Source organism: Schistocerca americana, chromosome 4 (assembly GCF_021461395.2).
Source record: "Schistocerca americana isolate TAMUIC-IGC-003095 chromosome 4, iqSchAmer2.1, whole genome shotgun sequence".
In the NCBI taxonomy this organism is placed as follows: Eukaryota; Metazoa; Arthropoda; class Insecta; order Orthoptera; family Acrididae; genus Schistocerca; species Schistocerca americana.
The window spans coordinates 151,020,401-151,032,938 of record NC_060122.1 but is presented as its reverse complement, the minus strand read 5'-3'; the positions used below and the strand labels follow the sequence as shown (position 1 = coordinate 151,032,938).

General features: G+C 39.8%; 1 protein-coding gene across 2 annotated transcripts in view; it reads left to right on the top strand.

Annotated features, from left to right (window-relative positions):
* Positions 1-386: 386 nt before the first annotated feature.
* LOC124612874 (autophagy-related protein 13 homolog) overlaps positions 387-12,538 on the top strand; it is a 31,065-nt gene continuing 18,913 nt past the window's right edge. Inside the window, exons 1-2 of one of the 2 annotated variants that reach the window (XM_047141314.1) lie at positions 387-979; positions 1,147-1,495. In XM_047141314.1, the coding sequence (XP_046997270.1) occupies positions 827-979; positions 1,147-1,495 (502 nt within the window). In that variant the 5' untranslated portion in view covers positions 387-826. Of the gene's footprint in view, positions 1,004-1,146; positions 1,496-12,538 lie in introns of both variants that reach the window. The other variant, XM_047141313.1, reaches the window with a different exon arrangement.

Here is a 12,538-nt window from a genome sequence, read left to right as displayed (position 1 = left end):
GTAAAAGATAAAATCAAATTTGTATGTGTCATTGCACATTACAGTTCAAGTCACAAGTTTATGAAATGCAACTGATAACGATAACACACTGGCGTCAGCATTTCCAGTCTATGACTCTGCAGTACACATACTGATACGTTTTAAGATTTCTGTTTATTACTTTTGTGCTTATCACACATTATTATCCGCGTGACATATTATGTAAATGCCTCTATTAGTGCAAGACAAACACATCTCAAGGGCAGAGACCTTGTGACGAATTCCGTAGGGGACGAACCCTCGTAATTCCTAGTACGCCAGCCAATAGCAAACCGACACTTTGCTGCCGCTGACAACGGCACCGCCTTCTTGGCGCCACTTTCACCTTCCTGTGTACTTCCGGAACAAATGAAGGCCGTTGATATACACGTCGGCTTTTATGGGATTATTGTGATTGCGGTTTGTGTGTGTAAAATGTTGAACTTCTTAAGTATTCAATGCCGCTACTATTAATATGTTGGATACTTTTTTAGTGTACAGCCCGTTCAAACTAAGGAAATGCAAAGTTATGGCATTGACTGTAGTTCTAATGTCCGGCATCTAAGCTCCCAAGTGGGAGTGGTTCTGATCTTGGGAACACTGTTCTCAATTGATGAGAAGCTTTTAACATCTTTAATTGAAGTCAAGTGATTAGACTTTGGAAGTGTAGTGTTTGTGGAGTTAGGCGAAGTGATTAGTGACATTTAGTTCAAGTGGATTTTCTCCAGTAAGGTTTCGGTGATCATGCTGTCCAGCGTATGGGTATATGTTAAAGCTTGAAGAGACGAGAAAACTGCTTGGATGAAAAATGGCAACTGTTAAATTAAGTATACATGATAAAAAGGAACTAGATAAATTTACAAAATTTCTTGTTTTAAAAGCTGCGCAAATAATCATTCAGTCGAGATTAGGTGAGAAAGTGCACACCAAATGCAAACCACACTCAACGGGGACAGATTGGGTAAGCGGCAATAAAGAACCCACTGTAAGTTTCTGACATAGAGCTTTTTACAAAATGCCAAAGGTTCCGAATTGCTCGGTTTCTTTAGGCTTTGGTGCTACGTAGCAAATGGTAAGACATTCTGTTCATATGGAGTTAATAATATCAACCAATTTCTTTCTTTTTAGTTTAATCTGGCAATAAAGGATCTTCCCGAAGTGCTTGCAGAAGCCAAAAAGGCGTTGAGCGGTGAAATGGCGTCTACTCACACGTCGCTGTGTGTGGAAATATCACTACGGACTGTTGAGGGAGATGCAATGGTATTAGAGACTTGGTGTTTAGCTGTGTTACCAGACCAGTGTGATACATCTGCGAGAGTTACATATACAGTATACAACAGAATGGGCATTTTGTTAAAGTCACTTGTTTCCGTGACTCGAGTTACTCCAGCATACAAGTTGTCAAGAAGACAGAGCCCAGACTCCTATGTAATTTGTTATAGAATATATGTGGGAGAGCCCCAACTTCACACTCTCGGTAAGTCTAAGCCTTTTATTATTCAGTTACTTGCCGTGTTTTCGGCCAACAGTGTTTGAGATAATTTCAACTTGGGTTTTCTCTTAAAAGGTGAAAATTTTTGTCACTTTGAGATTTCAATTCACACCCATTTTTTCTACTGTGGGGCCATTTCTTTCTGACATATAATGTCTGTGTATGAGTATTTCAGCTGCCACATTTATAGTTTTGCAAAAGTTTTTAGTTTCAACTTAACCGTTTGCTGTGAAGGGAATTAAAATTTATGTAATGATTGCTCATTTGATGTGTTACAAAAGTTCTAGTGAAGAGAATGAATGTCGCATTCAGTAGCTTATTCTAGAAGAATTATAAGTCAATTAATAATATACTTATTGTTACAAAGTTTAAGAAAACATTTCAAAATCTAATGTAAGTAAACCATATAACACACAGAAGTGCTACAAAATACTACCATTTCCTAGATTGTTTACCTTGGCTCGGACTTGTAGAATACATTTACTATAAGAGTTAAGTGGAAGAAAGACTGAAATGGTGGAAAAAGATGTATTGTCAGGTAAAGGATATAATAAGTGAAAGCAAAAACAGTATATAGTTAATGGTGCTCCCGGAAGTGAAGAGATGACTGCATAGCCTAGTTCTAAACTGTTGATACACTGAGAATGTGTTAAGATGGCTCAGATGCTAGAAATGTGATATATTCTGTTGGTGTTTAAGAAAAAATATTACATCATTATATCTGACCTTCTCTGAAAGCCTTTGACTTAATCCTGTGAGTATGACCACATGTTGTGTGGCAGAGGACCACAGAGATCTTCAGCATTTCAATCAATGTTTATACCTTTCTCAGTATGGCTCTTAAGCTTCCACTGTCCAAGAGTAGTAGTAACCTCCTCAGAAGTTTGTAATAACACAGGTACTCTCTTCTCTTAACAGTGTAAAACTCTTGAGATTAGTAAAAGAAAATACTAGTGCACATCTGATACTTTTATCCAGATGTGAAGTAAACTCAAAGGCTTTAAATGTCAACTCACAAAACCATGTGCAATAACAGTTGCACATAGGTTAGCCCATAGGAATTCATGTAGGTGAAGACAAAAAAAATCTTACTTTCATAATCTTAGACGATATTCAATTTAACACACCTTAATTTCCCACAACAGTGATCCAAATTCAGCATCTCTCTCTCTCTCTCTCTCTCTCTCTCTCTCTCTCTCTCTCTCTCTCTCTCTCTCTCTCTCTCTCTCTCTCTCTCTCTGTGTGTGTGTGTGTGTGTGTGTGTGTGTGTGTGTGTGTGTGTGTGTGTGTGTGCGCGCGCGCGCGCATATATATATATTACATTCAGATTACTTCTTTCTTGCAAGTATTCGGGACTAGTGTAGCAGGGGATACAACCCGTCGGCTTTGGACAATGACGTCACAAGTGGCCAATCGAGAATCGATTCTTCTTAGTGTTGTAGCTCCCTTCAGTGGCTGATAAGTGTTTTTTGGCTTTTAAAAAAAAATCTCACGAGATAGAATAAACAGATCCACTTTATTAAGCAATCAGTAAAAAAACGAAACTGAAACATAACAGCAAAAGCGAAAATGGTAAACTGCTCTCTGGCGACTTGTGACGTCATTGTCCAAAGCCGACGGGTTGTATCCCCTGCTACACTAGACCCAAGTATTCAGTGAATTGAAAGGAACATTACTATCATTCCAGTTCTTAATATGGTGTATAATCAAAGTAGATATTAGCTGTCAGAAACTAGGCAACAGGGGCCAGTATTCATAACTATGATCAACCCCACATATGTGTTATGTTGTGGGTCTTATGTCCTTTTATTTGAGAAGGATATTAAAGGAAATCATTAGTTAACGCACTTATTTTCCAGTTTATGAAATTTAAAAATACCAGTAGGCATACTTAAGAAAAGAAATGACACCATTGTTCATTTTCCCTGTGCCTTGCAGTTGTTTTATGGAATATAATTTTCTTTTGTTAGAGGTCTTAACTGGTCCTCAAATTTTGCAAATTAAATCAGATTCGTTGGACATAAGAAGATCCCTTTCCTCAGGCCAAATCTTCAACTTCCTGCTTCATATCATGCAGGTCATTTCTGGCCCAGTTTTGCAAACTTTAATGACTATACATGGCCAAATGAAGTTGAGGAAAAGATAAATCGATAAGGTGACATTCAACAATGTCGAGGAATAATGTTCTGGGATAACTCAACTGTAAGAAAAGTATTCATTGCTGAGAAACATGCTGGAGGAATAATAGTGATGACCACACATGATAATTTTGTAGACGGCTGTTTAAGAAGTTAGTCATTTTGTCTGCTGCTTCACAGAATATTTGTCTCTCATGAAGTTCGTTGCAAATAATCCAGTGCAGTTTGAAAGGAACAACAGTGTGCATAATTACCATATAAGAAGTAAAAATACCTTTGTTACTTCACATTAAGGTTTTCTGTAACATTAAAAAGGGGTGCACTATGCTGACACCAAGATTTTTAACCACTTACCCAATTATGTAAAATGTCCAACAGCAAAGAAGTTAAATTTGAAAACTGACCAAAAAAGTTTCTCCTTGACAACTCCCATTCTGTAGAAGAATTTTTTAATTTTGTAATGTGTAAAAGGTGGTTGGTGGGGATCATTAACTCACAACAATGCTAAAAAATATATTTTGCATATGGTCAGCTTATATCCATATGTACATATGAATGTTAAATGTGAGTGTAAAATGACGTGTTCCACATCATTATGGTTAATCATACAAGTGATCTGCAGAACTTGAAACTAAACAACCAACTCTCAAATTTCACAATGGAAAAATCTTTAACAGAGGTTGAAAATACCGCTTTCGTTTTCAACCTCTGCTATAATGCTCAGTTGCTGATGTTCTGCCAACAGGATTGTTTGTAGAAAAATCTTTAATTTAGAAAACTCTCCCCCTGACTCAGCATTGTTACCCCCCCCCCCCTCTTCTTCTTCTTGGTCTCCTTCTTCTTCCTCCCCTGTAAACACGTCCATTATATCTAAAGTGTAAGGGCGATATGGCCTTGGACCTATTCGTGTTCAGTGTTTATTGTTCGTTATTTACTGTAGTATAAACTGTAATTTGGATCAGCTCACTTCCACCAGCTAGTACGGGCCAAGGGCTATTATTAAACCATGGCATACACGCACATTTACTGTAGTATAAACTGCAATTTGGTATTAAAAAGAGCTACTTTAATTTCAGGTATTTAAATACTGTACCAGTACTGTAAATTAATTTAACACGAACACCCCTTAGATGTCAATTGTGGAACTCCAGTATGTTGTACGGACTCTGAAACTGCTACAGATACCTATGGATTTGTGACTAATACCATGGTTTACCATAGGCATGGCTGCTGGTTATGGTGTATTACTGTAAATGGTAAATGGAAGACTGTGTTTGATAATTTTGTTCTGCTACTGTCCAAGTGAGTTACGTCAGTGGATGAATAATGTTTTCTTGCATTTATTTATGCGGCTACATAAACTAATATGGAAATTCCGGGTAATCAAGTGCGTTTTCAACTTGTGACATTCTATTTCAATTACAATACCTAATCCTTCTGGTAGCCTTGACCCAATTCATTGTGGGAACGGGTGCAGTGGTCTGCTTTACAAATACCAGGAAACAACAACACACAAAAAAAGACTGGAAAGATTCAAAGGAAGCCTCAGTGATACAGATTTGGATTCTTCTCATCATTTAAGGACCAAACAATAGGGGAATGTTACAAAAGCAATGAACAGGCTAGTGAGTATGCATTATATGTGCATATCTCAAGATGAAAAACATGTGAAGGTGCAGAACTGTACATTGCCCACATCTACAGTTTCTGTGATACGGACCATAATTTTCAGTTTACTCTCTTCTGAATCCTCAGATGAAATGATTACTGCGTGTCATTGAATAATTAATTAATTTCATTTCATCTCGTTTTAATGCCCATCAACATACTCCTGCATTCTTGTGTTAGCTGTGAAATTGTATTTGTGTGTGGCACAATACTGCACATAGACACAGTCGATTTTTAGGTGCCAAGTATTTGATGATGATATGTTTCATGATGTGGAGCAAGGGTGATTTGCAATTATTCATTATTGTATTGAAATAAACTTTTATTGCAAACTCTTTGTGTTTTGGGGAAATTGTAATCATGATAGAAAATTATGTACCTTAATATTTCATATGTCGTATGCTACATGAGTAAAAACGTAACATAATTTGCTTGCTATTCTTGTGCTGAAATTACATGACACTGGTGTTAACAACCCCTTACCACGCAGAAAACCATCTAAAATAAGCAGTTAAATGTAATTGAATGCCTTAAATGTAGATAGTCTGAAAGGTGACATTACAAAGTACCAGAAGATAATGCTGCTTAAAAACCAAATGTGCCCCTGCCTCCCCTCTGAAAGATTCGAGAAGCATTTTGCTACATAGCTGCCTCTAGCACAGCTAATAATTGGCAACCCTGTGACAGTGCATTTACTTCAACTTGTAATTCTGAATTGTTCTGCTGAATTCCTTTGTTCTTTCTTTTTCCTTTTTGAAGATTTGTGCTACATAATCCTCATGCAAGGTGATACACTGAGACAGAACATTTAATTTTTGTGCTCCAGGAATGTCATACTTCACATATGAAAGAAATTATTTAACAAAAATCTGAAGGAAAAACCCATACACAGTAAGTCTTCACACAAGCTTGACTCAGTAACCTGTTTTAGTGGTCATAGATATCTACATTGCAAATATTAAGCTGCTTTGCTATACAAATGCCTCCGAAGAGTTCTGACCCGACCGTCACCAATACAAATTTGAATTTTGTTCATCACGTGAAACCCATATGCCAAGAGAATAATTATGAAGTGAATATAGTTCCTCTGTGATGAATCTGTGTAACAGCAATTAGACTTCCCTGTGGGGCCGAAGTGGCCGTGCGGTTAAAGGCGCTGCAGTCTGGAACCGCAAGACCGCTACGGTCGCAGGTTCGAATCCTGCCTCGAGCATGGATGTTTGTGATGTCCTTAGGTTAGTTAGGTTTAACTAGTTCTAAGTTCTAGAGGACTAATGACCTCAGCAGTTGAGTCCCATAGTGCTCAGAGCCACTTCCCTGTGGATGTTAGCTGACAATGCCGTAACACATCCTTCCACTCTGGGTGGCTTCAAAAATTGTCAATTTTGTTGATTTAAATCTAATCAAGCTCCTTAAATTCCCTTTCGATCTGCATGAAGTTATCCATGAATCCGTACATGGAATCCAAAATGTGCAGTGTGCCTGTGTTGCTATGGAGCATGTGCTGCAAGGTATTGACACTGTCTATCACATATGTTTACCATACAGAATCAAATGACTGCAGTAACATTATACTGCAGTTACTCTCTGAAAACACATGAATTCCTGCTCAAAAAATGCATGAAGAATTGCTTTTAAGAGGAAAAGGAACAAGAAGTAAAGTGTTACTGCATTCAACAATGCAGTGAAGTATTATGATTGGATCACCGAGGATAAAATTAATTTTGGATCACAGAGGATAAAATTAATTTTGGACAATACTCATGTCCCACATATTATAGTAATATGAAGCTCAACATATTAAAATGCGGTGTCTTCCTCTTTTGCTATTGAGCTTGAAATGTAAATTTGTGGACAACTTTAGTAGAACACCTAACAACAGTGAAGCATTTACTCTATCCAGAGTGATTAGAGTAAGTTAACTCTTTGGGCAAAGGAGCACAGCATAACCACAGTGGTCAGTACCGGGTGCCAGCAAATGGACTTGAGAGAGCTCTGGTGCATATGGCATTCGAAGGCAGACAGTCTGCTTAGAAATCTGTTGCAAAAATGTTATTGGACAGAACTGTTATTCAAATGCTTTTTATTCCAGTCTTTGATCACAATATCAATTCTTTTGACGATGACCAGTTTCAGTCCGTAATGACCATCCTCAAATCTTTTCTACACTGTGTCCTAAAGTGATAAGGCCATAATGGCCATCCTCAGATCTTTTCTACACTATGTCCTAAGGTAATAAGGCAATAATGGCCTTATCACTTTAGGACATGGTGTAGAAAAGATCTGAGGGGCATTACGGGGGAGGATTATCAGTTTGGCCATGTTATTTGTCCCACATTGTGATTGGTCGAACTAGAACTCTGCGGCAGCCAGCTGGCGGCCAGGTTTTTTGTCAGAGTGTACATTGGACAGTTTTGGGCCACACTGACTGTTTATGATTCTTCTGAACAAGACACATGATTATCATGAAGAAATGAGCATGATAGTATTGCAGAAGTGATTAGAGGCATCGCTTGTCACAAATCTGACAAGTCCATCACCAATTGTTATGTATAATGCTCCATTTCATTCAGTTCTCGGCAACAAGAAGAGACTGTATTCAGGAGCCGAAAAAAAATTAGATGTGGATTTCGGATGTTTAAAGAAAGCTGAACTGCTCAAAATTGTGTCACAAAGAATGACAATTTCCATTATGCATAGTTGATGAGATTGCTAAAAGGCATAGGCATGAAATTATTTGGCTTGCTTCATGTCTTTGTCATTTCAGTGACATTGAGGGGAACACGTAAGGTCTAGACAGAAACCGTGAATAGCACTGAAAGTTTCGTTAGAGAGACAGACAAAAATGGAGGTATTGTGGAAGACTGCATGGTAAACTACTTGTGCAGTCAACGTCAAAAATACCTCTCCGAGGCTGAAAAGTGAGTATAAATGTTTGAGAGGTTCAAGAGCACCATATCATACAATAAGCATTAGGTATGTGCTGAGCAAATTTGGGAAGGATGGGAAAGACCCACTGTCATTACACAGCTATGGTACAAAGCTACTCTGAAAGCAGAGAATGTAACTGGAGCATAAATAGGTGGACAGATTCATTATTGTATGAGTACATGTTTTCTGAGTAGTTGCTGGAAGAGGTCACATCCATCAAGTATCTGGAAATATGCATACAGACTGATTTTAAGTGGAACGATCTCATAACATTAATTGTAGGGAAGACAGATGTCTGACTGAGAATCATTGGAAGAATCATCAGGCTGTGTAATCCACACATGTATGAGATAGATTACAATACCCTTGTTTGACCAGTTTTTGAGTATTGCTATATTACCAGTTAGGACTTACAGATGAAATAAAAGAAGAGATTTATGTTTTTTGTCACGTTTGTTTGGTGAGTGCAAAAAGTGATTGAAACGGGTAGTTAACTCCAGTGACAGATATGGCAAAAGAGGCATTACACATCACGAAATAGTTTTTCTGTTAAATCCAGTGCACGATATAAGACTATATTTTGTTAACACCTGGTTTAGTAATATTAATTGTTTGCTGTTATCTCAAAAAGGGAGGATTGCACTATATAAGACTATATTTTGTTAACTCCTGAATTGAAACAATCACCAGAGTTGTCCATTAGTAGAGCAAGGATCCTGTCACCTGCAGATTGTCTTCTCAGATGTATTATACAAAATGTAAATCCCACAAAATGCCTAGCAAGGAACTAACTGTGGTAACTTCATACAGAAACCCCATTCCAGCCTTTATATGTTGGCTGGTGAACACACAAGTCGGATTATATTCATTAGTGCAATAAGAGTGCATGGAAGACCTAAGTGCATATACAATTGTGGCAGTGAACATATGAACAAGTGGTCATTTCCCATTTGTATTATGCTCAGGGGGCTCAAGTATCCTTCCCGAATATGTGTATGATGAGCATGGGACCCCGATCCATTGCAGTACTTAGTCCTCTTCTGTACCACAATTCCTGCCTCTCTCTGTACTATTCTATACTGCTGCATTCTCCTAACTAGGCCTTTTACTTGTACCCAAGTCTTGCTTAAGTTCATTTGTGTTTCCCTTTATACTCGTTCAGTTTTTTTAACTTATTCATGATCACCATCAGAATTTGTTTCCCAAATTCTTAGGAAGTGTGAACTGCTTAGGGGATGGCACCTAGCATGGCATGTGGGTGTGACCATCCAGGCATTTTGCTTTTGGTGACCCACTCACTGTACCCAAAACCCAACAGAGTAACCAATTTGTCAGAGGGTAGTCTTCTTTTACTTGCCCAGTGGTAGCCCCCAGACCAATCAGGGAAGGCACTATTGCTATAAGAGCTGTGAACTTTCCACACAAGCTGTGGATTTTGTGCCTATCTTCTTTGGGGTACTGTGACTCCAGCCAGCACCCACCATGCCATGTAGACCCTGCTATGCCTGGGTTCAACTCATGTGGGCAGCTCTTAGATGAAGTGAATGATAAATGGGGCCACAATCTTCAGTTAAATGTTTTACTCCAAAGCAGGTGGCAGTGAGGCCCCAGCAGTCTCCTTAGATAGGCACGGTGATTATGCTGCTGCCCATTACAACCTTATGGCATTCTCATGATTAGCTATGCCATAGGAAGAGAGAGAGTGACATTGTAATTGAAGGCAGTGTTCCACAAATATTTAATTTTTACTAGACAATATCTACCCCCTCATCCTGAGGTGAGGCAAGTGTACTCTTTGATTTCCTCTTCTCCAACACCCCAATGTGACATTTCCCCAAAGCTAGCAAGATAGCCAAACTAATGTAGTGTCATGATTGTGTAAGATTTCAGTTGAGCCTGCCTGACAACACAGGAATCATACTGCTTAGACCTGAGCTGCTTGCTCCCAATGCAGGCCAAGGAGTTGCTGACCATTTTCCGTAGGCATTAGGACCCTGGCAAAGGCCATTGTGCCACTTGGCTTCTGCTGCAGTTTGGTGGAGCCCATGGGAAGAGCTCTTGGATGGAGTAGGTGGCATCAGGTGGATATTTCACACATGAAACCTATTAAATTACACCAAAACAGTGGCCATTCTGATCCAGCCACCTCATCAGACAGGTATAGAAATTTCAATGCAAACAGTTCCAACAATACTGCTTTCCATGCTGTGGCTACCCTGTGGGAAGAAGTAAAAGTCAGACATCCTGAAGCAAAACAATTTATACAGTTCTTAGTATATACTCGAACTGATGGGGATACTATTACTGCATGAAAGCCATTAATTCTTGTGGAAGATATGGAAGATAAATTTGGGGAAGTTGAGTCATTGGGAAAAATGAATAATGGATTGCTGTTGATTAAAGCCGCCTCTGCTGCATGGTCCACAGTTCTTCAGGCATATGAATGTGTGGCTGAACCAGTGACTGTTCCCCACACACAAAACTTTATAAATGATCCAAGGAATCGTCTTCAACAGAGACATTGTTCCAAACAGATGAGAAGCTATGGAATAATATAAGGAGTTAAGCCCTACGTTTTGTCTGACATGTCAAAAAAGGTCCCAAGGATAATTAAACAGATGCAGGTTTATTTTAGCCTTTAAAGGGAAAAAGTTAGTCATGGTGTACAGGTGTGATGTGAAACCTTCTGTTCCACCACCCCTGAGAAGCTTCTAATGCTTACTGTTTGGCCATATGTGAACTCATTGCATGGAGGACCCAAAATGTGGCAACTGGGAACGACCACTATACGAAGGTAGTCCCTGTGAACAACCACCTTTGTCAGTTTCACAGAACATCGTCCTCCACATTCGCTGGTTCACCCAGTCTTCAAGAAAGAAAAGGAAATACAGGAATTAAATATACTGATCAGCTGACGTATACTGAGGCACGTAAAAATTATGAATGCCTGCATCTCGTTGATATGATGACAAATTGTATGAAAGTCACTACCATCACTCCTGGTATCTTCGTGCTTTTCCATACCAGAGCTCTCCCACCTCCTTCTGGTTCCCACAGCCCCGTCTTCAGGAACTACTTCCTGCACCTGACCAAAGCAGCAGCTTCAAGAAGAAAAATTGGGAAAAGGCTTTTTTGGTGAGCTTGGAGGAGCTAGATCCCCCTCCCTCCCCCTACACCTTCAGATTATGAAACAATGTTCATTGATACGGTTCCATCAACATTGGTGACAGGTATTGATTGTGGGGCATGACTGGTCCTCCTGTTCTTTTCATGGAACTGTAATGAATGTGTCACCTGCCAGAACTGCACAACCTTATTTCCTCCTCTTGTGCAATTTATGTTACTCTGCTAGAAAAGCACCTTAGTCATGGCCATTTCCTAAGCTCTGTGGTCATCGTGCATTCTGTAAGAACCATGCTGGCCTCAAAAGGGCATATGGAGGAGTCTGTACATTGGTTTGCACAGATATAGTGAGTGGACAGCCCCACCATTCTGTGTTTGGAAGCCTTAGAGGTGCAGGTGCAGGTGACCTTGACATTCACCATTTGCAGTGTCTACGTAGCTCCACCCAGGCCACTTATTTACAATGGGTTGACCACCTTAATCCAACAATCCTCACCCCCCCCCCCCCCCTCCCCACTTCTCCTGTTCTCTTTTTCTCTTGCTTTGGGAATTCAGTTCACACTGTTCCCTGTTCCCTGGAGGAAGTCCCATGTTGTCTGACTGGGCCAGCTTCTTACCATCCATGATCTGTCTCTCCTCGATGATGACCGAGCGAGGTGGCGCAGTGGTTAGCACACTGGACTCGCATTCGGGAGGACGACGGTTCAATCCCGTCTCCGGCCATCCTGATTTAGGTTTTCCGTGATTTCCCTAAATCGCTTCAGGCAAATGCCGGGATGGTTCCTTTGAAAGGGCACGGCCGATTTCATTCCCCATCCTTCCCTCACCCGAACTTGCGCTCCGTCTCTAATGACCTCGTTGTCGACGGGATGTTAACCACTAATCTTCTCCTCTCCTCCTCCTCTCCTCGATGATGGTATTCCTACCAACTTTAGTGCTGCCTGTTACACCTTTCCAGCTGTTGATCTAATATTCCCTTCATCCAATTTTGCAGCTTCACAATATTGATCACATGACAATCTTCGTGACAGTGACCATTTTATGATGATTCTGTTGCTTCCTTGCTAAAGCCAGACGGACCGTCTACCATTTGGGTGCATTAAAGAACCAATGGCGAATTTATGTTTCTGCTACTGCCTGTCAGATCGCACCAGTTAGGTTGTGGAGG